General features: G+C 61.2%; 1 protein-coding gene across 18 annotated transcripts in view; it reads left to right on the forward strand.

The window, feature by feature from the left end:
• The window catches only part of ADGRB1 (adhesion G protein-coupled receptor B1), a 97,616-nt gene that overhangs the window by 52,111 nt on the left and 23,224 nt on the right, over positions 1 to 22,281 (forward strand). For 10 of the 18 annotated variants that reach the window (XM_045398774.3, XM_045398770.3, XM_065519704.2 and 7 more), the window contains 4 exons: positions 9,775 to 9,916; positions 17,664 to 17,767; positions 20,593 to 20,695; positions 21,729 to 21,879. In XM_045398774.3, the coding sequence (XP_045254709.2) occupies positions 9,775 to 9,916; positions 17,664 to 17,767; positions 20,593 to 20,695; positions 21,729 to 21,879 (500 nt within the window). Of the gene's footprint in view, positions 1 to 9,056; positions 9,175 to 9,523; positions 9,651 to 9,774; positions 9,917 to 17,663; positions 17,768 to 20,592; positions 20,696 to 21,728; positions 21,880 to 22,281 lie in introns of those variants that run through there. The other 8 variants (XM_074000124.1, XM_074000125.1, XM_074000126.1 and 5 more) reach the window with 3 other exon arrangements.

Genomic DNA, 22,281 nt, shown 5'->3' on the forward strand with positions numbered 1-22,281 from the left:
AGGTGGTGGTGGTGATGGCTGTGTGGTTTTGATGATGGAGGTGGGGTGGTGGTGGTGATGATGGGATGGTGGTGGTGATGGGATGGTGGTAGTGATGCTTGTGTGATTTTGATGATGACAGTGGTGGTGGTGATGGTGATGGTGGTCATGGTGGTGGTGATGATGAGGTGGTGGTAGTAATGGTTGCTTGGTTTTGATGATGACAGTGGTGGTGGTGATGGTGGTGGTGGTGGTGATGATGGGGTGGTGGTAATGATTGTGTGGTTTTGATGAAGACAGTGGTGATGGTGATGGTGGGATAGTGGCAGTGATGGCTGTGTGGTTTTGATGATGGAGGTGGGGTGGGGGTGGTGATTATGGGTGGTGGTGGTGATGATGGAGTGGTAGTAATCGTTGTGTGGTTTTGAGGATGGAGGTAGGGTGGTGGGGGTGATGATGCAGTGGTGGTGGTGATGGGGTGATGGTAGTAATGGTTATGTGATTTTGATGACAGTGGTGGTAGTGATGGTGATGGTGGTGGTAGTGGTGGTGGTGGTGGTGGTGGTGGTGATGATGGGGTGGTGGTAATGATTGTGTGGTTTTGATGATGACAGTGGTAATGGTGATGGTGGCATGGTGATGGTGGCATAGTTATGGTGATGGTGGTGGTGGTGGTGATGATGGGGTGGTGGTAGTAATGGTTGTGTGATTTTGATGACAGTGGTGGTAGTGACGGTGATGGTGGTGGTAATGATGGTGGTGGTGGTGGTGGTGATGGTGGTGGTGGTGATGATGGGGTGGTGGTAATGATTGTGTGGTTTTGATGAAGACAGTGGTGATGGTAATGGTGGGATGGTGGCAGTGATGGCTGTGTGGTTTTGATGATGGAGGTGGGGTGGGGGTGGTGATTATGGGTGGTGGTGGTGATGATGGAGTGGTAGTAATGGTTGTGTGGTTTTGAGGATGGAGGTAGGGTGGTGGGGGTGATGATGGAGTGGTGGTGGTGATGATGGGGTGGTGGTAGTAATGGTTGTGTGATTTTGATGACGGTGGTGGTAGTGATGGTGATGGTGGTGGTAGTGGTGGTGGTGATGGTGGTGGTGGTGGTGATGATGGGGTGGTGGTAATTGTGTGGTTTTGATGATGACAGTGGTAATGGTGATGGTGGCATAGTGATGGTGATGGTGGTGGTGGTGGTGATGATGGGGTGGTGGTAGTAATGGTTGTGTGGTTTTAATGACAGTGGTGGTGATGGTGGTGGTGGTGGTGGTGGTGATGGTGGTGGTGGTGATGATGGGGTGGTGGTAATGATTGTGTGGTTTTGATGATGACAGTGATGATGGTGATGGTGGGGTGGTGTCAGTGATGGTTGTGTGGTTTTGAGGATGGAGGCAGAGGTGGTGGTGGTGATGACAGGGTGGTGGTACTGATGATTGTGTGGTTTTGATGATGGGGTGGTGGTTGTAGTGAAGATGGGGGTGGTGGTGATGATGCTGGGGCTGGTGGTAGTGAGGATGGCATTGTTGGTAGTGTGTGGTTTTGGTGCTGATGATGGGGTTGGTAGTGGTGGTGGTTGTGATGTGGTGGAAGAAAGAGTGGTATTTATGATGTTGATGGTGTCATCGATGGTGGTGAAGGTGTGGTAGCAATGGTTGTGTTATTGATGATGATGGAGTGGGTGGTGGTAGTGACAGTATTGTTGATGGCATGATGCTGATGATCGTGTCTTGAGATAATGACTGTGGTCTGATGACGGCTGATGGTATTGTTGGTAGTGGGGGTGGGACCTGGTGGTAATGATGGTGTTGATAACACATGGGGGATGGTGGTGGCAATGGTGACAACATGGGGGGGTGGTGGCGATGGTGACAGTAGTGGTCCTGGTTTTATTGTTGATGGTGTTAATAGTGATTGGCCTCAGCAGTAGCTATGAGGGTGGAGGCTGTGGTGACAAGTCGTGGTGGTGGTAGGCCCAGCTCTTAGGTGAATTTGCAGCCCAAGCCCCCAAAGGGAAGTGAGACCCGCCCATGACACAGTTAAGGAGCCAGAGCCCAGTAGCCATGCAGATAGCAGGTCAGGTGGGTGAGGAAATGGGCAGGAGAGCCAAGGGAACGCTTCTGAGGTCATGGCGGTCTGGGAGGAGATGAGGCTGGGCTGACTCTAATGGGGGAAGGTTTGGGATCTGCTAGAGCCAGGGCAGATCTCGTAGGGGTGCCCAGTGCCCAGTACAGGGCCTGGCACAGGCCAGGCCAGGGAGGCACTTGCTGAGTGAGGGACTGTGCTGGCCCTTTGACCTTCCCACTGGGTACCAATGGCTGGAGCGTAAAAGGGTGTGAGGTCTGGGCAGTGGCCCCCCGCCAGCAGGGGTAGGTGACAGTCCAGGCAGAGCAGGGCTGCAGGTGCAGCAGGTGCGGGTCTGCATGAGGGGAGAGGGCTCGGGGCAGGCTTCTGAGTGCCAGCCTCCTGCTGGGGAGGGGCAGAAGGCTGAGCAGCCCTGCAGGACCCCAGCCCTCCTGTGCCAGGTCACTTCTCTGCCATACTGGGCAGCCAGCACCCTGCCCTCTTCAGGAGCCCCATTCTGCCTGGCAGACAGCCTGGGGCCTCTGTGCCTCTGCCCAGGTGGGTAAGTAGGTCAGGAGAAGAGCTGCCGGACCCTGGGGAGGGCTGGGTTTCCAGCCCAGGGGTAGCCCGTGGCCAGGAGCCCTGACTCAGTGTGGCGGCGCCGGGTGGGAGCCAGGAGATTGGCATCTTGCATTGTGAGGAACACGAGAAGGCCTGGAGGCCCTGGTTGTGGACCTGTCGGTGCTGAGGGAGGCTCAGACATGGGCAGCTCTGGGAGAAGCCCAGCCAGCCCCATAGGCAGTGCGCCTGGCCTGAGCAGGCTCCAGCGTCATCTGGCAAGCTGGGCTCAGTAAGACCCAGGTCAGGCAGGTGTTCAAATGCCAGAGTCAATGGGTCACAGCGACCAGTATCCCCTCAGGACCCCAGGCAATTGCCCCTAGGCCCCGAGCTGGGAGGGGCTAGAGCTGACCCAGGCCTGCCCTGGAGATCCTCACAGACCGGCAGCCAGACAGGGGCTGGGCAATGGGGGGCGAGGCAAGGAGGCTTCTTAGGGGAGGCAGTGGCTCAGGGAGCCTGGAGAGAGAGGCTGAGTCACAGAGGACCTGGGGCCTGTGGCCAGGGGGCCAGCCAGGACCAAGGCCTGGAGGCGGCAGAGGGCATGTGCTTTCTGGGCTACCTGCTGGGCTGGCCTGTGCAGGCAAGGCCACCAGGGTCAAGGGAGGGCCCACTGGGATGGTCACGGGTGGCTGTGGCTGCTGGGGGAGGTAGAACACAGGGAGGGGAGCCCAGCACAGCAGTAGGGAAGGGTCTGGCTGAGGGTCAGGAGCAATGCCCAGGAGCTCATGGAAGGGAAGGGGAGAAGTCTGGTTATCCAGGTAGACTTCCTGGAGGAGGACGCAATGCCAGTCTTGATCTATGGCCGAGAAGTCAATGGGCAGAGGTGGGAGGCAGGCACTCCTGACGGATGAAGCATGACTAAGGGGCTTGTACCCAGGTGTAACCAAGCCACGTGTTGGTTTAAGGGGCACTGGGGAGGCCAGGCCTAGAAGCCGAAGACCCTGCCTGCAGAGACACCATTTCCACTCCCTGCCTAGCGCCTGAACTCCCCCACTGCAGTGTGCTGTGCCCACTCCTGGCTTCTTTCTGTTGTGTGGGAGGACACCCTGTGAGTCATTCACACTAGAGTGTGAATTAGCCCATCAAATCCAAGGGGACCCCGACAGCGCACAGTCCCATAATAGCACCTGCTTCGTGGGCCGGCAGGAGGCATCGTGAATGCAGTGAAGGCTCTGGCTTGGTGGGTGGGTGGGTAGGTGGGCTCACTGTCCCCTGGTGTCCCGTGAATGAGTAGGCCCTGTGCGGGCACCGTGCTCTGCCATCCCATGGACCGGTGTGGGGTGAGGATCTGGGCACACTTCACAGGAGGGGCAGCTGAACTCCGAGGGTGAGAATAGACCTGGCTGCTGGACCCCCTGCCGGGCTGGACAAGCATCATCTGGGCGCTTGCCAGGGGTGCAGGGCAGGGGCCCCAAGAGCACAGGAGCCACGGTGGGCTCTCCCAAGGCCTCCTACCTGTCCCGGGCTCAGGGGAGGTGCCTGTGAGGGCTGCCCGAGCAGGGCTGGGCCCAGGCCCTTCCCCACTAGCTAGCTGGGGAGGCCTTCTCTGAGCTACCCTCCCTAGGACATAGGGACAAGGTTGTGGCCCTGCACTGGGGCTGAGGGCGACGTAAGGTGGGGATCCACACTGGATTGGGGGCTGCCTGGGAGCTGCAGCCATTACTGGGTTTGGAGGGGTCTGCTGGGAGCCAAGGTTACTGACGGGACTGTGGTGGAGGGGAGAGTTGGGAGGTTGGGTGAGGGAGGTTGGGGCCAGTCCCTGTGGGCCCTGCGAGCACTGTGGCCTTTGCTCTGGGTAAAGAGGGAACCGCTGGAAGGCTCGAAGCTGAGGGCCATGTGGCCTGACATATTTCAAATGACTGGCACCCTGGGAAGCCAGGCGAAGAAGGGCAAGGGGCAGCAGCCACAGTAGCCAGAGGCACGGGTAGTGGCCGTGGAGGGTGGGCACTGTGGGGCTGTCCATGCATTTTCAGACAAAGGCTGGTGGGATTTGCTGGTGGGCAGCTGCAGCTCAGGGTGGGTGAGGTGAAGGGGGACCCAAGGCTCCAGGTGAGCAGTGGCGGGCTGGCCATGCCTTCCCCATTCATTCCTTCCCCATTCATTCACACACAGGCATCCTGGCTGTGCGCCCTGCCTTAGTGTGCAGCTGTGGGCTCCTGTGGGACTGTCATGCACCAGAATGTGCCCCTGGGGCCACATGTGCAAGCACAGTGCTGATGAGCACCTGGGCGACTCCGAGGTGGAGTAAATGGAACCAGAACTTGTCCCTTGGGTTTCTTGGCATGGAGGTCCTTGGCGACCTTGGCAGGAGCCAAGTGGGAGGAGTCCTGATGGTGGCGGCCACTGGTGGTCTGCAGAGGGGTGGGCAGTGGCTGGACCTGTCATGGGGCCCTATCTAAGGGGAAAGGCACAGCCCTGCTCTGGGATTCCCGTCTGAGGGTCCCAGGTCCCTCTAGGTCCCCACTCTTGGGCAGGAAGGTGGCCTGCTATAGCCAGGGCCCTGTTCAGCTGGTCCTGGGTGGTGTCACTGCCCCAGCTCCTGCTCTCACCCTGGACCCGTGGGGGTGGGGAGCAGGTGTAACTGACCCAGATTCCTCAGGCCTGGGCTCAGGAGGGGACCTCGCTCTGTGACCCAGATATTCCAAGTTTCTGTAGCTTAGACGAGAGATGGCAAATGGTCTCCCACGTGCGGGAGCAGTGGCTGTGTGCGAGACGGGAATGACTGGCCTGTTTGCAGAGATGGGAACAGGTGCCCCATGCAGCAGGAAGGATTTCAGTCAGACTTTCAGGGGAACTTCCAGCTGTTGTAAGTCAGGATCTTGTACAAGAGGATGCATCCTAGAGATATTGTTGAAAGAGGGAGGTCTGAGGCCAAATTTCCCACCTTTCCAAAGTCAACATGTATCTAAGATGCACACAAGGGTCTCAGGTCAGGGCCCACCCTTCCATCTGTCCTGCTAAAGGCCAGTCCTTGGCTGAGGTCTAGTGCAGCAAGGGAGGCTTGGGTAACTCCCAGGAAACCTGCATTGGCTGAGTTTATTTCCCGGCTTCGGATGGGTCTCAGGTTGCCTCTGAGAGTCCCTTGCAGACTTGCAGTTCAGTCAAGGTTGAGATGTTGTAGGCCCTGGGTGGGAGGGGGCATACAGCCAGACACACAAAAACTGGATTCCAGGCCCACTGCTGCCTTGCTGTGTGACCTTGAACAATCGCTGCCTCTCTGAGCCTTGGTTTCTTTATCTACAAAGCTGGCCTAAGGGTTCCTGCAGAAATCAAATGATAAACTGCCAGAAAGCCCTTAGCACCGAGTGGAAGCCATTATCGTGGAGGTGCAGGGAAGGGCGAGAAGAGGGTCCTTGTCCCTGGGCTGCGTGTTGGGAAGCTGTTCCCCTGACACACATTGCCAAGGCCTGTGGAGCCAGGAGGAAGGAGGAGGTGGAGAGGCTGAGAGGGGGCACCTGCATTGCAGGCCTGCAGGGTCCCAGTGAACCCCACCCCAGGATCCAGGCCCTTACAGAATGGCCAGGAGCTGCCTGCTTCCAGAGCTGCCAGCCTGACCAGCCAGCTCTCTGGGCCAGGGGCAAGTGCCTTCTTGGGCCCTCCATAGCCTGACCCTCAGCAGAGTAGGTAGCAGCCCATCTCTCTCCCTGCCCCAGAGGCTGATAAGCGAATCAGCACCCACAGTAGGAGCCCTGGGGGCCGGGCGCTGGCTCCTAGGCTGGTCTTCTCCCAGGCAGTGGCGGGCAGCTGTCAGCCTGGCGCCCTGCAGACTGGCCAGTGCGGCTGGGAACCAGCCAGGCTGCTGGCCCCAGCCAGCCCGGCTCCCTGCACCCTCGAAGTGCTCCCAGCAACCCTCAGGCAGGTGGGCAGCTGGGTTCCAGGGCCCACTGCTCAGAGCAGAGGGCTGAGGTTGTGCTGTGCCTGGCCTGGGTTGTGCTGTGCCTGGCCCGTGAGAAGCGGAGCTGTGACTGGAACCCAGTATCAGCTGCACAGAGAAAAGCGGTCTGGTCTGCAGGATTCTTCCTGGGGTGCCCTCTGGTCTGTACTGTGCCGGCCGTCTTGGTGTCTGGTCAAAGGCTGGCAGGTGTAGACCACAACCGCACACCCTTCCCCAGGCACAGGGATGGGCCCTCTCAGTGAGAGAGGGAGGCTCAGGGAGGCAGTGATTATCCAACATCACACAGCAAGGCAGCAGTGGGTCTGGATTCCAGTTTTTATGTCTGGCTACATGCCCTCTCCCACCCAGGGCCTACATCTGAACCTTGACTTGAACTGCAGGTCTGCAAGGGACCGTCAGGTACAACCTGAGACCCATCCCAAGCCAGGAAATAAACTTAGTCAATGCAGGCTTCCTGGGAGTTACCCAAGCTTCCCTTGCTGCACAGCCACCAGCCAGAGCTCAGTGGCTCTGTGTCCAGCGTGGGTCTCAGGCCCCTGCCCCACCTGCTCGTCTGCAACGTGGCGACAGTGGCCTTCTGCCCTGGAGGGTGTGGGGGATGGACACAGGTGGTGAGTGGATGTTCCTTGTGCACCTGAATGAGACCTTGGAAAACCCTCTGGTCAGGATGTAGGATCTGGGGTGTCACTTGGAGCACCAGGACTTTCCAGGGACCCCATACTCCCTTTCCTGTTCCCTCCATAGCCCTAAAGCCCACCTGGGGCCTGGATTCTATTGTGTGGTTACCAGGATCTGCACTCTGCTCAGGGAGAGGGTGTAAGGGTCTCTACCCCAGGTCTGTGATTTTGGGGCCATCCTGTGTTAGGGATGCAGAGCAGCCTGGGTCCCTGGCCACCATTGCAGTGGCTGGTAGGTGTGGTGGGTGGCTGCCCTTTGGAGCCTGTGAAGGTCACATGGGCTGAGGCCCCCCGGCGCAGACAGCGGCATCCTCTGAGCCTCTGCACTCTGGAAGGTGCTGCAGGGCCCTTCCAGGCTCCCACGTGCCTCTGTGGCTTCCTTTTACAGAGGGTCCTGGAGATGAGTGAGCCTCGTGCTTCTAAACCCTGGCACCCTGAAACAAGAACCTGGCCTCACACTGCACTTGAGAGGGGAGGGGTCTTCCCGGGGCCACACAGCCCAGAGCCAGCCCTGCAGAGCCTGAGGCCGGCTCCCAGGCCTCCTCTCAGCTTTGCCTTGTCTGTGATCTCCGCCACAGTTTTCCTTCCCTGTAAAACAGGAGCAGGTCCTTCCCCCAGGAGGCGGAGAAGATGCAAGAAATAAAAGCACATGCTGAGGGCATTCTCAGGGGTCTCCCTGGCCGGCCAGCTCACTGCATGTCCCTTCTCCCCTGGGCCCAAATCTCAGGAAGTGCTGCTGCTGAAGGAGATTGAGCTACAGCCCCAATTCAATAGAGGCTGCTCTGGGTTATCAGACATGGGCACTGGTTACCCCCCCATGCATGCTCTGAGCCCGGCCCTGTGCCGCTCGGCACTGTCCAGAGGGGACTGGGTGCTTCCCTCTGGACACCCCCACCCCCATTTTAAAGAGGAGGAGACTGAAGCAATAGGTGATATAGGTAACTCCCCAAGGTCACATAGCTAGGACACAGCCGAGGCACAGTTCAAAGCCAGGTGTCTGATCAGAGGCGGCTCGCCCAGGATTTTTGTGTGTGCGGGGTCAGGGCTGCGTGTGTGGGCGGCTCTGCAGGCTCCTCTAGGGATAGCAGGCTGGAGAGAGCGCCAGTCCACAGGTCACGGGGGCAGGTTCCTTCTGGCTCCTAGCCTCAGTCCCCCGTTGGTACAGTGGGGGTGGGATGGAAGAGGTGAGGTGCAAGGCACCTTGCCGCACTCATTCCTGGGCGGGGAATGGGGTAAAACTGCAGCATGAAGGCTCTAGGGCAGACCATAGGAAGACCCTGGACTTGGGCTTTTCTCCTGAAGTCTGGGGGCAGGGGCTGGGTCCCAGCTACTTAGGGAGGGGTGAGGCCTTTTCAGCCGTGGCTTTGGAAGGAGACCAGCAGCTGGGGCTCCTGCAGCTGCAGAGCTGCACCCACAAGCTGTTGGGGCTCATCTCTTCAGGAGGCCTGGAGTCCCTCCTTCACCAGGCAGGCAGGACCCTGGGTGGGGCTGGGGACTCAGCCTCAGAGAGGGCCCCCTGGGCACTTTCTGGAAGCCAAGACCCAGCAGGTAGGAAGGCAGGCCCGGCTCCAGGGCCAGGTCTGTGAAGGAGAGACACGGTGGCTTCCGGACAGGAGGGCTGCCTTGAAAGGTGGGGGAATTCGGCTCCAAAGCAGGAGGAGGAGGAAGAGGAGGCGGAGGAGGAAGAGGAGGAGGTGGAGGAGGAAGAATAGGAGGAGGAGGTTGGGGGTGGAGAGGAGGAGGAGGGGTTTGCAGAGCAGGTCAGTCCCTGGTGCCCTAAGTAACAAGTCCTGTGCTTAAATGCGTGCTTAGATGAAAACCGGGGCAGTCGCGGCCCGTAGACAGCGGGCGGCTGGGTCAGACCGCAGAGGGAAGTTTCCAGCGGCAAACCTCCCCGCGGGGAAGACTGTGTCTGTCCCAGGAGATGAGCCGCAGCCACCAGGGGTGATGAGGCCCGGGGGAGGTGGCTGTGGGGGATGGAGCGGTCCCAAGGTCGTCAGCTCCAGCTGGCTCCCTGGGCCGCGGGGCCGGAGAGCTCCGGAGCTGCCCCTCGCCGCGCTTCTACCCGCCCCGCGCCCCCAGGCCACACCCGGCTCGCACCCTCCCCGCTCCACGTGCGCCCACGCGCCCCTCCGGGCCTGCCCCTCCCTCCCGCGCGGGCCGGGGGCGCGGGCCCCGGAGGAGCTGGGGGCGGCGGGGGCGCGGGGCGGGCGGCTGCCGGGCCCCGGGCCAGCTCTCGCCCCCCGCCCCGCCCCGCCCCCGCTCGCTTGGCTCCCCCGCCCGGCGCTCCCTCGGGCTGCGCTCCGCGGCTCTCGGCGGCGGCGGCGGCGGCGGCGGCGGCGGGCGCAGAGCGCGGCATGGGCGCCCGGGCCGCGGGGCCTGGCGGCGGCGGGCGGGCGGGCGCGCGGCTGCGGGCGCAGGTGCGGGGCGGCGGACCCGGGCCGGGGCCGGGGCGCGGAGCCGCCGCTCGGGGGCCGGGGCGCCCGCGTCCCCGCCGCCGCTGACGCTCCGCCTGTCTTCCTTCCGTGTCCCGCCCGCCCCCAGACCCTCCTCCTCCGCCCCCCCGCAGCTCGGGCCCTGGTCGTGGCGCGGCTGCCGCACGGTGCCCCTCGACGCCCTCCGGACGCGCTGCCTCTGTGACCGACTCTCCACCTTCGCCATCTTAGCCCAGCTCAGCGCCGACGCGGTGAGACCCCGGCCGGGCCGGCGGGAGGGGCGCCGGGCAGGGGCGCGGGAAGGGGCTCGGGCGGGGGCTGCCGGCGGGCCTGCGGGTGGGGAGGGCCCGCACCCGTCCTGTCCCGGAGGGGTCGCTGCACCCCGCAGCCGCCGTGGCCTGGCCCGGGCGGCGGGGTCCATGCGCCTCTGGAGAGGGTGGGTGGGCGCCGAGGGAGCGGGTGACAGTGTGGAGTTGGGGACGGGTCTGGGAGGAGCCGGACCCCTGGAAAGTGACTGATGGGTGGGTCCCATCTCTCCTGGCCTGGAGGCCCGGGATCTCCGAGGGAGCCTAGGCCTGGGGAGAGGCTGGGTTCTGAGCCGGGGGGCTGGGAGGCGTCGCCTGTGGAGGGGCTACCCCTTCCCTTGGTCCTCCCCGCCTGCCAGGGAGAGGGAGGAGGAGGAGCTGCCGCCTTGGCAGAGCCCTTCGACCCACCCCAAGTAGAGCCTGGTCCGTGGAGGTGGCGGTGGCCCCAGGCAGGGGCCCTGGCCCAGATCCACCGCCCCCCAGGCCTCAGCACCTCGGGGCCTCCTTTTTGTTCCTGTGATTCTTGTGGGGGTTGCCGGTTTCTATGGAGACGGCATCTGGGGCCAGCTGCTGGCAGGGGCCCTGGGTGCTGGGCGCAGCTCGCTGGGGTGGGTGGGCTCTCCTGCTTCGGGCCGGCCAAGTTGCACCCCCTGGCCTGAGGTGGGCCGCAGCCCTCTGCTGGAGCCCAGGCCCAGGCCCACGACAGCCCACAGAGCAGGAAAGAGCCTTGGGAGTATGCTCACCAGGTACCTCCGCCCAGACCTCGTGTGGAAGCCTCGGGGGCCGTAGGGGTGGAGGATGCCCTCGGAGGGGGCCTGTCCTTCCTGGGTGTTGGAGATGGCATTGCTGACCCTTGGGGAACCCTGGGTTCGATGTAGAAGGTAGCGCCCAGCCTCTTGGAGGACACTTCGGCCTCCCAGCTGTGTTCTCTGGAAAGTGGAGGGCAGGTAATGTTGGCAGCTGGGGTCTCCCACAGTGTCAGAGCCAGACGGGACCCTCGAGGCCATTGCCAGTAAAATCTTCCGTTGACAGACAGGGAAACTGAGGCCCAGAGAGAGGGCCTTACTCAAGGTCTTGGATGAGTCTGGGCTGGACAGGGGTCTGTGTCCCTAACCCTGGTGCACCCCTGCTCGGGCTGTCCCCTCAAGCGAGACTGTTGATGCTGCTGGTTCTGCAGACAGCCCAGCAGGCAGCAGTCCGAAGGGCCATCCCAGAGGCTCCCTGGAAGAGGCGGCCTTCTGTGTAGAAGGCCACAGACATTATGGCTTTCACTGGGTGGCCTTTTTGGGCCCCTGCGAGGCTGGACCAGGCAAGACACGGCCCAGCCTCTGGTCTCCGGGTGTTGCTCTTCCTGTGGGTGTTCGAGGAGGACCTGGGCAGGAGGGACCCTGGTGTGCTGTGTGCCCCGTCTGCCCCTTCTCCCAGCCCAGTGTCAGGCCTGCAGCAGGTCAGTGTTGGAGTCTGGAAACACAGGCTTGCCTCTGACACATTGTGACCCTGGGCTGCCTCTGCCTTAAGTCCCTCTGAGCCTCAGTTTCCTCACCTGTAGAAGGGAGGGGACCTGGACTGCCCAGGACCGGCTGTGAGGTGGGACACAGATGACTCGGAGAGAGTCCCAGGAATGGGGCAGTCCCCAGGCGGTGGCCTCCCAGTCGGTCACCAGGCTGAGCTCCTGAGTGGGCCTGGCTTAGGGAACTTGTTCAGAGAGGGGCGGGTACATGGGCCGAAGGAGGTGCTCCTGAAATTTCAGCAGTGGGGGACTTGATGCCGAGGGGCCTTTCCAGGAGGAGCCCCACTATGTACCCCAGTGTATGAGGAGGAGGAAGTGGCCTCTCTGTGGGCTGGCAGCGGGGGGCGGGGGTGGAGGCAGCCAGATGCACAGTCCTGGGCCTTGTTTGGCAGGGGGTTTGCGGCTGCTGTCGGGGGAAGCTTCTAGTGTTAGCCCACCCCTCCCACGCTGGTGTTCACAGGGCAGGATGCCAGCAGGCATGTTGGGTGCCCTGTCCCCCATCCCAGACAGGACACTTGAGGCCAGGGCACAGGGGCTGACAGTGTCCACAGAGCCACGGGACTGAGGGCAGGCTGCCTGGACCCTGGGAGCCTCAGTGTCCTCATCTGTGCGATGGGAGGGTGGTTGGCTCTGCCACAAGGGCAGACTATGTGGCTCAGTTTGGGCTCTGGGCAGCAGCAGGGGTGTGAGCTGAGAGCCGGAGTGCCAGGAAGAAGCCAGGGTGGCTGCAACCTCCAGCAGGTACTCCCTGGCACCAGAGCCCCTTGGGGTCTTCCTCTCCTTTCCACACCACAGCTCCAGCAAGGGCTGGTGCCTTTGATGCTGGGCAGGGAGAGGCCGAGAGTGAAGGGAGACTGCCCTCTGGGTGCAGCCTGTCCCTGGCGTGTTCCTGTGTCCACCGTGCTGACCCCTCTGAGGGCTGTGGGCTGGGGTGGATATGGGGTGGGCTGACATGGGAAGCAGGTGTGTGCACACAGAGGTCTGCAGCCGCCCAGGTGGAAAGGAGGAAGGCTGTGGGTGGGCTCTGGGTGCATGGCCACAGCCTCCTCTCCTCCTGAATGTAGTGGGGGAGAAGTGCACGGGGCTGAGGCTTGGAGTGGGATCCTGAGGGATGTGCAGGAGTTTGCCAGCCGAGCATTGTAGGGTGAGTAGCAGCCATTGCAGGATGAGGAAGGCATGAAGCTGCGGGGAAGTGGGTACAGGCGTGGGCTCAGCAGGCAGGAGAGGCAGAGAGACCGGTGGCCAGCAAGGCCTGCGGGGCTGGGGGAAGCCTGAGCTTCCTCCAGGAGCCAGGTACAGAATGGACTGATGGCAGGCTGGGAATAAGAGAACAGTCGGGCTTGGCTACCCAGGGGTCCCAGCAGGAGTGAGGAATGTGAGCCCAGCTGGCAGCTGGGGAGGTGGCCAGAAGTGAGCTTGGCTGGGCAGGGAGAGAGAGGGGTGCTGCCCAGCTTGGCCTTGCTGGAGTTGGATGGACACGTTGGGCATGGGGACTCTGGTCTGAGTGGGCAGAGGCTCTGGCATTGGGGGTTCAGAGTAGCCTGCAGGGGCTGCTGACCAGGACAGGGGCCTGAGATGGTGGTAGAGGCGGGTACGTGGGCACCCTGGGAGCCAGGGTGGGATGAGATCCGGCCAGGGTGGTAGATCAAGGGGAGATGAGACCCAGGAGTCCTCCTCTAGAGCTGGCCTGGAGCCAGGGTGTCGGTGCAGATGCGGACTGCGCAGATGCGGGCTCTGCCGCTGCAGGCCTACGACGGCCGGAAGGTTGAGTAACCACTCTGAGTCACACCTGTGAGGCGGATGATGCCACCTGTCTCGGAGTGGTGGGGACTGAACTAGGTGATATATTTATGGCACTTGACATAGTCTGGCATGTAGTAAACAGTCTGAAAAGGACAGTTGTTGTTGGTATTACTTCTGTGATGTGCTTCAGACTGTATTGGAAGGTTGTGACTAGGGTCACAGTTCATTTGCAACCAGGTTCGGGCTCAGTGTATGACCAGGGTCAGGTTTCAGGGTGTGATCATGGTCAGGTTTCAGCACGTGACCTGAATCAGCTCAGTGTGTGCCCAAGATCAAGACTCACAGCCTGACTGGGATCAAGGCTCAGGGTGTGACTGGGCTCAGGGCTCAGGATGTGACCGGGATCAGGGCTTAGAGTATGACTGAGATCAAGGCTCAGAATATATTTGGGTCAGGGTTTAGTGTGAGGCTGGGTTCAGGGCCCAGGGTGTGATGAGAATTGGGGCTCGGGTATGATCTGGGTCGGGGTCAGTGTATGATGGGGTTCAGGGTTTAGTCTATGACTAGAGACAGGAATTAGTTTTGTGGGCATTTGGGAGCCATAGATGGTGTTGGGGCAGTGGCAGGACGAAGGTGGTACTGTGGGTAGAAATGAGTCCTTAGGGGGCATAGTGTGGATATTGGGTTCAGGAGAAGATTGGGAGTGGGAGTTCATGTGGTGGAAACTGGCAGACACTCCATCACCCCAGGAAAAACCGCTGGTGAGAGGGGCCGGCTGGTTCAGACCTAGTGTGCAGGGAGGGCTTCTGTGAAGTGGTGACTTCTCTGCTGAGAGGAGAGCCAGGCGCCTGAAGTTCAGGGAAGGCTTGCAGGGCAGGGGACCTGGCATGTGCGAGGGCCTGGGCTGAGCTGTGCCTGGCTTGGGCCAGTCTCCGGCAGAGGCCCAGCCTGGCTCTGCATCCCCTTGGCGTGAGTTGAGGCCGGTCTTGGTCTACCCCTCCTAGCAAGGCCTCGGACCCCTGGGCCTGCCCAGGCCACCGCCCATCCCTTCTCCATCGCCTGGAACCTGCTGAGCAAGGGCCGTCAGGAGTGACCGATGAGCCAGGCAGGGAGGAGAGAGATCAGGTGGACCAGTGGGAGAGCTGGCGGGCTTGCGGCTGCCAGGCCTAACGAGGGCAGGCGGAAGCAGATGGCCACAGAGGCCTGGGCCCGAGCCAGCCTCAGAGCAGGCGCAAGACACTTCCTCGGCCGCCTGTGATCTTCGTGGCCGGCCGGCCTCAGGCCAGCACAGTGTCTTGGAAATATTTACTGGGGTCACCCTGTCTCCCACCTGCCCCTATCCAGCTGGCCTCCTGGCCCTGGGCCTCAGCTCTGCACTGGTAAAATTACTGGTGACTGATGGGCCAGGCTGGGAGGGATCAGGCGGGCCGGGGGGAGAGCTGGTGGGTGAGTTTTGATGGGAGAATTACTGGGTGATCGGGTGATGGGACTTCAATCCCAGAGGGCCACCGGTTTGAGGCCTGAGCTCCAGGCTGTGGCATGCAGGAGTGGTGCTGAGCAGAGCTCCCTGCCGGGCACAGCATCACCATCCCCATCTTGCCCTCCCAGAGCGTAGTTTAGACAACTGAGGTGAGCAACGCTACCTGGGGTAGTTCAAGGGGCCTGTCTGGAGGCAGTGGCTTTTGAAAGCCTAGTGGGTTGGAAGTACTTCTGCACACGAAGAGAAGGCGACTCTCATTCCGGGGAGGCACAGCTGGAGCTGTGGCACCTGGCATGCTTGGGCAGCACAGCTTGGCCCTGGAGGCAAGTGCCAGGTGTGGGAGGTATCAGTCATGTGTCTGTGCAGGCCCCAGGTGCGTGCATGTGTGCGGGCCCCAGGTGTGTGTCGGGAGGCCCCAGATGTGTGTGTGTGGGCCCCAGGTGCGTGTGTCTGTGCACATCAGGGGTGTGGCCTGTACCATCCCAAGGACAGAGCCTCAAGTGGGCGAACTTAGGCCTCATTTTGGCCTGGAGTGGCGTTCGGAGGAGCTAGGGGTGGGAGGAGCAAGGGGGTGTGGGGGATAGGGAGTCCTGGAAGGGCAAGACCCTCACCAGACAGGGGCTTCGAATGGCACTCCCCAGGGCTCCACCATCACACTCTGATTCAGGTAAGGCTGCTGCAGCCCTCGGCCTCGCAGACCAGCAGGCGGCTGGCTTCATGGAGGCAGAAGTGCAGACTGCTGGGAGCTGGGGCAGCCATGCCCAGGAGGGCAGGAGGACGGGGTTGGCCCAGGGAGATGGCAGTGAGGCAGCCCGCAGAGAACAAGGCTGGGGCAGGTGGGACCCTGAGGTTACCCAGCCAGGGCAGAGGCGAGCTAGGCTGAGCCAGGAGTCCTGGCAAAGATGCTGAGCCCCCGATCCCCAGGGCCCTGCTCTGAGTCTGGAAACCAAGGTTTGTGTTTGAGCCGGACCCTCTGCTGTGCCACCTGGTGATCTTGGACAAGTTCCCCCGTTTTTCAGGATTCTGCCTTCCCCATCTTCATTCATCTGGCTCATGATGTCGACTGAGCATCTCTGCTGGGCAGGGCCCTCGGGGGCTCGGGGACATGGAGGACACTCGGCTGTGGGGATAGTAGCCACATCTAGCTTTGGACTGGATCAGGGGGATGCCAGCAGGGCCTGGGAGGCAGGGAAGGCTGCCTGGAGGAGGCAACGCAGAGAAGGGCAGTACAGGCTGCAGGAGCAGTATGTTCATGATGGAGGGCACAGAGCAGTGTGGGGACTGAGGGGAAGGGGGAGCCCAGGCTGGGGTGAGTGGGGCCGCAGGGCAGCTGGGCTGGCTCAGGGGACATTGAGCACTTTGAGGGGCAAGAAGGGCTGCGCGGGGCTTTAGGAGACAGTGCAACGTGCCAGGGTCAGCAGACTTGGGGCGGGGGCCAGGAAGACGTCCCCTTCAGGGTGAGGGGTCCCCGAATCGCCCCCTTCTCCCCAGGCCTCGCCTTCCTGCCCAGTTGACCACCTCTGCCTCCTTCCGAGGGCCTGGAGACGGACTGCACCCCCTTTCTCCTGAATTCTCCAGTCGTCTGGAAGCTCTGTGTGCAGGGAGCCTTTGTTCATGCCCCCGAGGCATACACCCACCTGCCGTGTGCCAGCAAGCCTCAGGCATGGTGGTTCGGCCTGGCTTATGACTCGGGCCATGGGTTGAGCAGTTGCTCAGGGTGAATTCATCCACACAGAAGCGATGCCAGCCTGAGGCCCCTCCCCACCTGTGCATGCCCTTCAGCCACCCGACTTCCCTGTCTGTCCTCAGGCCTGGCGTACTGGGGCTGTGCAGGGCCACGGAGTCAGGAACGACGGGATCTGTCACCGGCCCAGGCCCTTTTGAGGAGGGGATGAGCTGAGTGCAGTGGCCAGAGGCACAGTCATGTGAAGTGGGGAAGAGTCTTCTGGGGGCACCGCTGGGGAAGAGCCCTGAGGGGACCCAGGGGGCCTCGGGGGCTAGGGTCATTCTCTTCAGGAAAGGCAGGCTGGCCAGGGGCAGGGCCAGGGCCAGTCCAGTGGCCTTTGCAGAGCTGGGTGGGGCATTTGGACAATGCCCAGGGCAGAAGAGTCAGTGAGGAATGGGGGCCCTCCCTAGGGAGGGGCAGTCACCTAAACTACCCCCCAGGTGGTGAGGAGGAAGGGCCCACTTTATTCGGGTCACGCCAGCACCTGGATGACACCCCAGCTCCCATACTCTCCTGCCTCTGAGCAGGGCAGAGGTGCCCTCCAGTGCGCGGATAACCTCCCCAACCCTGCCGTGGCTGGAGAAGAGCTCACCGGGCAGGGCTAGAGGTGGGGCAGACTGGGGCCAGGGCTGGCGGCTGGGCCTAGAGGCTGCAGGGGACTGAGGGGCTATGGAGGTGACACAGAGTCACCTGTGAAGCAGAGAGGGGGGGTGGGGGGGAGGGCTTCGGTGCAAGGAAGCTGGTTGGGTTGTGTTGGGGCTGTGGAGGGACGGGTGGGTGTGGGGTGTCAGGGCCTGGCTGGATGGCATCTCGGATGGGGTGGGCCAGAGCCAAAGTGGCTGCTGCCCCTGGGTTTCTCAAAGCCTGGGCCTGAGAGGACTGTGTGTGTGGGTGGGCCTGGACCTGGCACCTCCCTGGCCCGTCTGCAGTGCGGGGCTGGCGCCTGCCATGATGGCGGCAAAGGCTTATCTGCCATCGGGCTTGGCTTATGACTGTGGGGCATGGGCAAAGGGCCCATCCTCACGGAGCACAGCCCTGAAAGGGAGTTCTCGAGGGCCTGGGCTGGAGAGGAAACCCCTCCTCTGCAGGGGGCGGGCGGGGAGGTGGAGGAGGGGCTGGGTTGGACGCTGGGGGTGTGACCCAGGGCTGCGGGCTCTCAGGCCTCAGTCTTTGGGTCTGCCTAGTAGGCGTGCGGGCTGCCTCACTCCCCGCGGTCTCTTCCCGCTCCCCGCAGAACATGGAGAAGGCGACTCTGCCGTCCGTGACGCTCATCGTGGGCTGTGGCGTGTCCTCTCTCACCCTGCTCATGCTGGTCATCATCTACGTGTCCGTGTGGAGGTGGGTGCCGCGCAGGTGCTGGGCACGGGCGGCCATGGCTCCTGCGTCCCACGCCTCTTCCCCTCGAGGTCACGGGTGGGGTCGCGGGAGCCCCTCCCTCCCTTTGTCCTCACCTTCCCAGTCACCTCCGCCTTTGCCACAGACCCAGCCCTGCTGTGGCCCCTCCAAGGCCTCCACAGGTTCCTGAGGCCACCCCACACACTCATGCTATGTCCATGCTGCACAAACACAGGGAGTGGGGCCCGGTTCCTGCTGTCCCTCCCCTGAACGTGTTCCCTGGCAATGCCAGCCTGAGTTCCCTCCCCAGCTGTGTGTGCCCCCTCTGCCTGCGCTTCCTGGCTTCCTTGTCTACCCTCAGGCCTGCAGGCCAGGCCACAGCCTTCCCCAGACCCCCCGTCAGGCCTTAAGGCCCCAAATCCCTGCTCACTCTCCACCCCAAATTCCCTTTCCCCAAGGCCACAGGGCTCCCAGCCTGCTCTCCATTCTGATTGTGGCCAGTGGGTTTTTGAGGCCACCTGGGCAGGTGTGGCGAGATGTGGAGGAGAGCTCATGTTTGAGCAGTAACATGCCTGTTGAGTGTGTGGACGCGCCTCCAGGCACTCCCCGCTATCTGTTCCTGTCCCATTGAGTAGAAGTGTGGAACAGGGAGCAAGGACTCAAGGTCACTCACTGCCCATGGAGCTGAGTGGGGACTCTGCAGGCAGCACGATGTCAGCCGATAATCGGAACTGACTGCCTGGCTGCTGCCCAAGATCGGGCACTGGGAGGTCGATGTGGCTGGCGGGGGAAGGGTGGCTGAGCTTTCCTGGAGACAGTGACCGGGTTGTGAGTAGTGGCAGGAGCCCTCCACTGTCCTGCCTGACGGGACAGCATCCACTGGGCTCTAGGGGGACCATGGTGTTTCCTCTTCCTGGGACCTGCCTTCCCCTAGGGCCTTGATTTCACAAAACATCTGGGGAATTGGGTTCAGGGCCTCTGAACTCAGCTCTGATGTCCTGAGTTCTGAGGAGGTTTTCTGCCGACAGTTTTCAAAGCATCTCCCTTGGTGAGCTCTCTTGGCCATCCCTGTGCCCTGTGAGCTGCCGGCAGGGATTGTTCTGTGGTCCCCATGAGGAAGTGGGGACCCAGAGAGAGAACATGACGTGCCCAAGGTCATGCAGCACATCAGGGTCATGTCAGAGCCCCTGAGGCTCAGCCCTGTGCCCTCTACTCTCCACCTGGGTGGACCTCAGTCCCCAAGGGGTGCTGGTGGTGGTGGTGATGGTGGTCCTGGTGGTGGTGTTTATGGTGATGATGGTGGTAATGGTGCTGGTGATTGTGGTGATAGTGATGATGGTGGTGGTGGTGATGATTGTGGTGGTGGTGATGGTAGTGATGGTGGTGCTGGTGGTGCTGGTGGTGATGATAGTAGTGATGGTGATAGTGATGGTTGTCATGGTGTTGCTGGTGCTGGTGATTGTGGTGCTGGTGGTGGTGATAGTGGTAGTAGTGGTTGTGATGGTGGTGGTGATAGTGATGGTAGTGATGGTGGTGGTGATGATCGTGATGGTGGTAATGCTGGTTGTGATGATGATAGTAGTGATGGTGATAGTGATGGTTGTCATGGTGTTGGTGGTGCTGGTGCTGGTGATTGTGGTGGTGGTGGTGGTTGTGATGGTGGTGGTGATAGTGATGGTAGTGGTGATGATGGTGATGGTGGTAATTGCTGGTTGTGATGGTGGTGATGGTGTGGTGGTGGTTGTAGTGATGGTGATGGTGGTGATGGTTGTGATGGTGATGGTTGTGATGGTGATGGTGGTAGTGATGGTGGTGGTGATGGGAGTGATGGTGATGGTGGTAGTTGCTGGTTGTGGTGGTGATGGTGTGGTGGTGGTGGCGGTGGTGGTAGTGATTGTGATGGTGGTAGTGGTGTTTGTGATGGTGGGGGTGGGGGTGGTGGTGGTAGTGATTCTGATGATGGTGATGGTGCTAGTGGTGGTTGTGATGGTGATGGTGGTGATGTGGTGGTAGTGATGGTGGTGATGATGGTGGTAACGGTTGTGATGGTGGTGGTGGTGGTTGTGATGATGGTGGTGGTGCTGGTCCTGGTGATTATGGTGATGGTGGTGATAGTGATGGCAGTGATGGTGATGGTGGTAGTGGTAGTTGTGATGGTGATGGTGGTGATGGTGTGGTGGTGGTGGTAGTGATTGTGGTGGTTGTGGTGATGGTGATGGTTGTGATGGTGATGGTGGTGGTGGTGATGGTGTTGGTGGTGCTGGTGATTATGGTGATGGTGTGGTGATGGTGGTGGTGGTGATGGTGGTGGTGGTGATGTGATGGTGATGGTGGTAGTGATTGTGATGGTGATAGTGGTACTGATGGTGGTGGTTGTGTTGGTAATGGTGATAGTGGTAACGATTGTGATGGTGATGGTGGTGATGCTTGTGTTGATAATGGTGATGGTGATGATAATTGTATGATAATGGTGGTGGTGTGATGGTGACGGCGGTGATGCCACGTGGTGGTGATGTGGTGGTGATGGTGGTAGTGATTGTGTGATGATGGTGATTATGGTGATGGTGGTGATGGTGGTGATGGTGGTACTGATTGTGATGGTGGTGATAGTGGTGATTATGGTGATGGTTGTGTTGGTGATGATGGTAATTGTGTAGTGATGGTGGTGATGGTATAATGGTGATGATGATGGTGATGGTGGTGGTGCTGTTGTTGACAATGCCTGCAGGAAATGGGGTGGGGCCCTGGTCTTGGTGCCACAGGACCACAGCTCCTGTGCAGATGGGGTTCTGTTGGGTGCTGACCTTGGGACCCCACACTCTCCACAGGTACATCCGCTCAGAGCGTTCTGTCATCCTCATCAACTTCTGCCTGTCCATCATCTCCTCCAATGCCCTCATCCTCATAGGGCAGACCCAGACCCGAAACAAGGTAGGCAGCCTTGTGTCCTGTCATGCACCTCCCAGCATCCTCGGGCGGTGAGGATGAACCCCAGGAGGGGCCTGGGCCATGGGATTCCTGGGAAACTCAGGCAGGCGGGTGTGGGGCAGGAGGAGGCTGCCCCAGCTACAGGGAGTTCCCGCCCTCTGCTGTGGCTGCTGGAGCCTGTCAGGGGCTGGTCAGCCGGCTGGAAGGGCAGTTTGTATCCCAGTGTTTCTGTTGGACTTGCCCTTTAGGATGAGCCTGCTTCAGCCCTGCCCAGCCTGCTGTGGGCAGTGGACTCGGCCTCAGCTCAAGCTGCCTCAGGGCTGGGGAGTGGCACCCAAGAAGAGTGGCACTATGGTGACAGAGGCTCCCATGGTCCACCCTCTCACCCCCACCCTCGCCAGCCTTGAAGCTGGCAGCTCATGGTGGGCCCCTGCCTGCCCTCCCCAGACCTGCCATCCCTGGTTCCTACCCTGTGGTCTCCACGCCCCATCCCACTAAATGTGGCAGGCACAGCCTTTGGCTGGGGGCCTCTGCTTCCTCAAGGGGCCACACTGACAGTGTAGGAGAGAAAATAAAGCAAGAGGCCCCCAGGGAGACGGAGAAGGCCTGGGCCCAGGGCCTGCCGTGTGCTGTGGCAGAAGCTCAGGGCCGCGGCGTGGGTGAGGTTGCCTGCCACTTGCTGTGTGTCCTCGGGGTGTGACATGCCCTCCCTGGGCCTTGGGCTTACTACCTCCTGAATGCATGGGCAGGCACCTGGACTTTAAAAGGCCCCTGCTTAGCATTTGGTGTGGCTATGAATGGTGCTGAGGAAGACGGAGAGGGAGGGTCTGTTTGTCCCAAGGGGGCTTAGACGGTCAACAACCCATCTCAGGGCAGGGACCAGGTGATCTCTGGATTGCCTTCTGCCTGGGGACCTGGTCGGGTCCCAGCGAGGGTGCTGGGTGCTGGGCCTCCAGCTGCAGACAGGCACTCAGTGGGGGCAGGTGTGGGGCCGGGGAGCACCTGCCCAGCCTGTCCTGCCCTCGGCCCCACGCAGGTGGTGTGCACGCTGGTGGCCGCCTTCCTGCACTTCTTCTTCCTGTCCTCCTTCTGCTGGGTGCTCACCGAGGCCTGGCAGTCCTACATGGCCGTGACGGGCCACCTCCGGAACCGCCTCATCCGCAAGCGCTTCCTCTGCCTGGGCTGGGGTGAGCCGCGGCCTCCCCGACCCTCCTAGGCAGATGTTCTTCCTCCTGGCCCCGACTGCTTGTTCTGCCCTGGCAGCCCCTCCTCTCCCCATGCCCTGTGGACCCCTGGGGACTCAGTTGCTGCTTGGGTGGGCTTCTCCCTCTTCTCCCTCTGGGCCCTCGTTCCTCCATGGAGTCGCCAGGTAAAGCACAGGACACCCAGTTCCCTTTCATGTCTAGATAACAGAAACATTTCTAGCACGAGTATGTCCGGTGCACTGTTTGGGACTTACATATACAAAAAGATGATTCCTGATTTCTCTTCGAGTCAGCTGTGCCGGGCACCCTGTGCGTTCTCTGCTCATGGGACCGCCCTGCGCCCAGCTCCCCAGGCCCTTGCCTTGTTCATCTCCTGCCCCATCT

The sequence above is a fragment of the Macaca fascicularis genome, chromosome 8 (assembly GCF_037993035.2).
Source record: "Macaca fascicularis isolate 582-1 chromosome 8, T2T-MFA8v1.1".
NCBI classification, from domain to species: domain Eukaryota; kingdom Metazoa; phylum Chordata; class Mammalia; order Primates; family Cercopithecidae; genus Macaca; species Macaca fascicularis.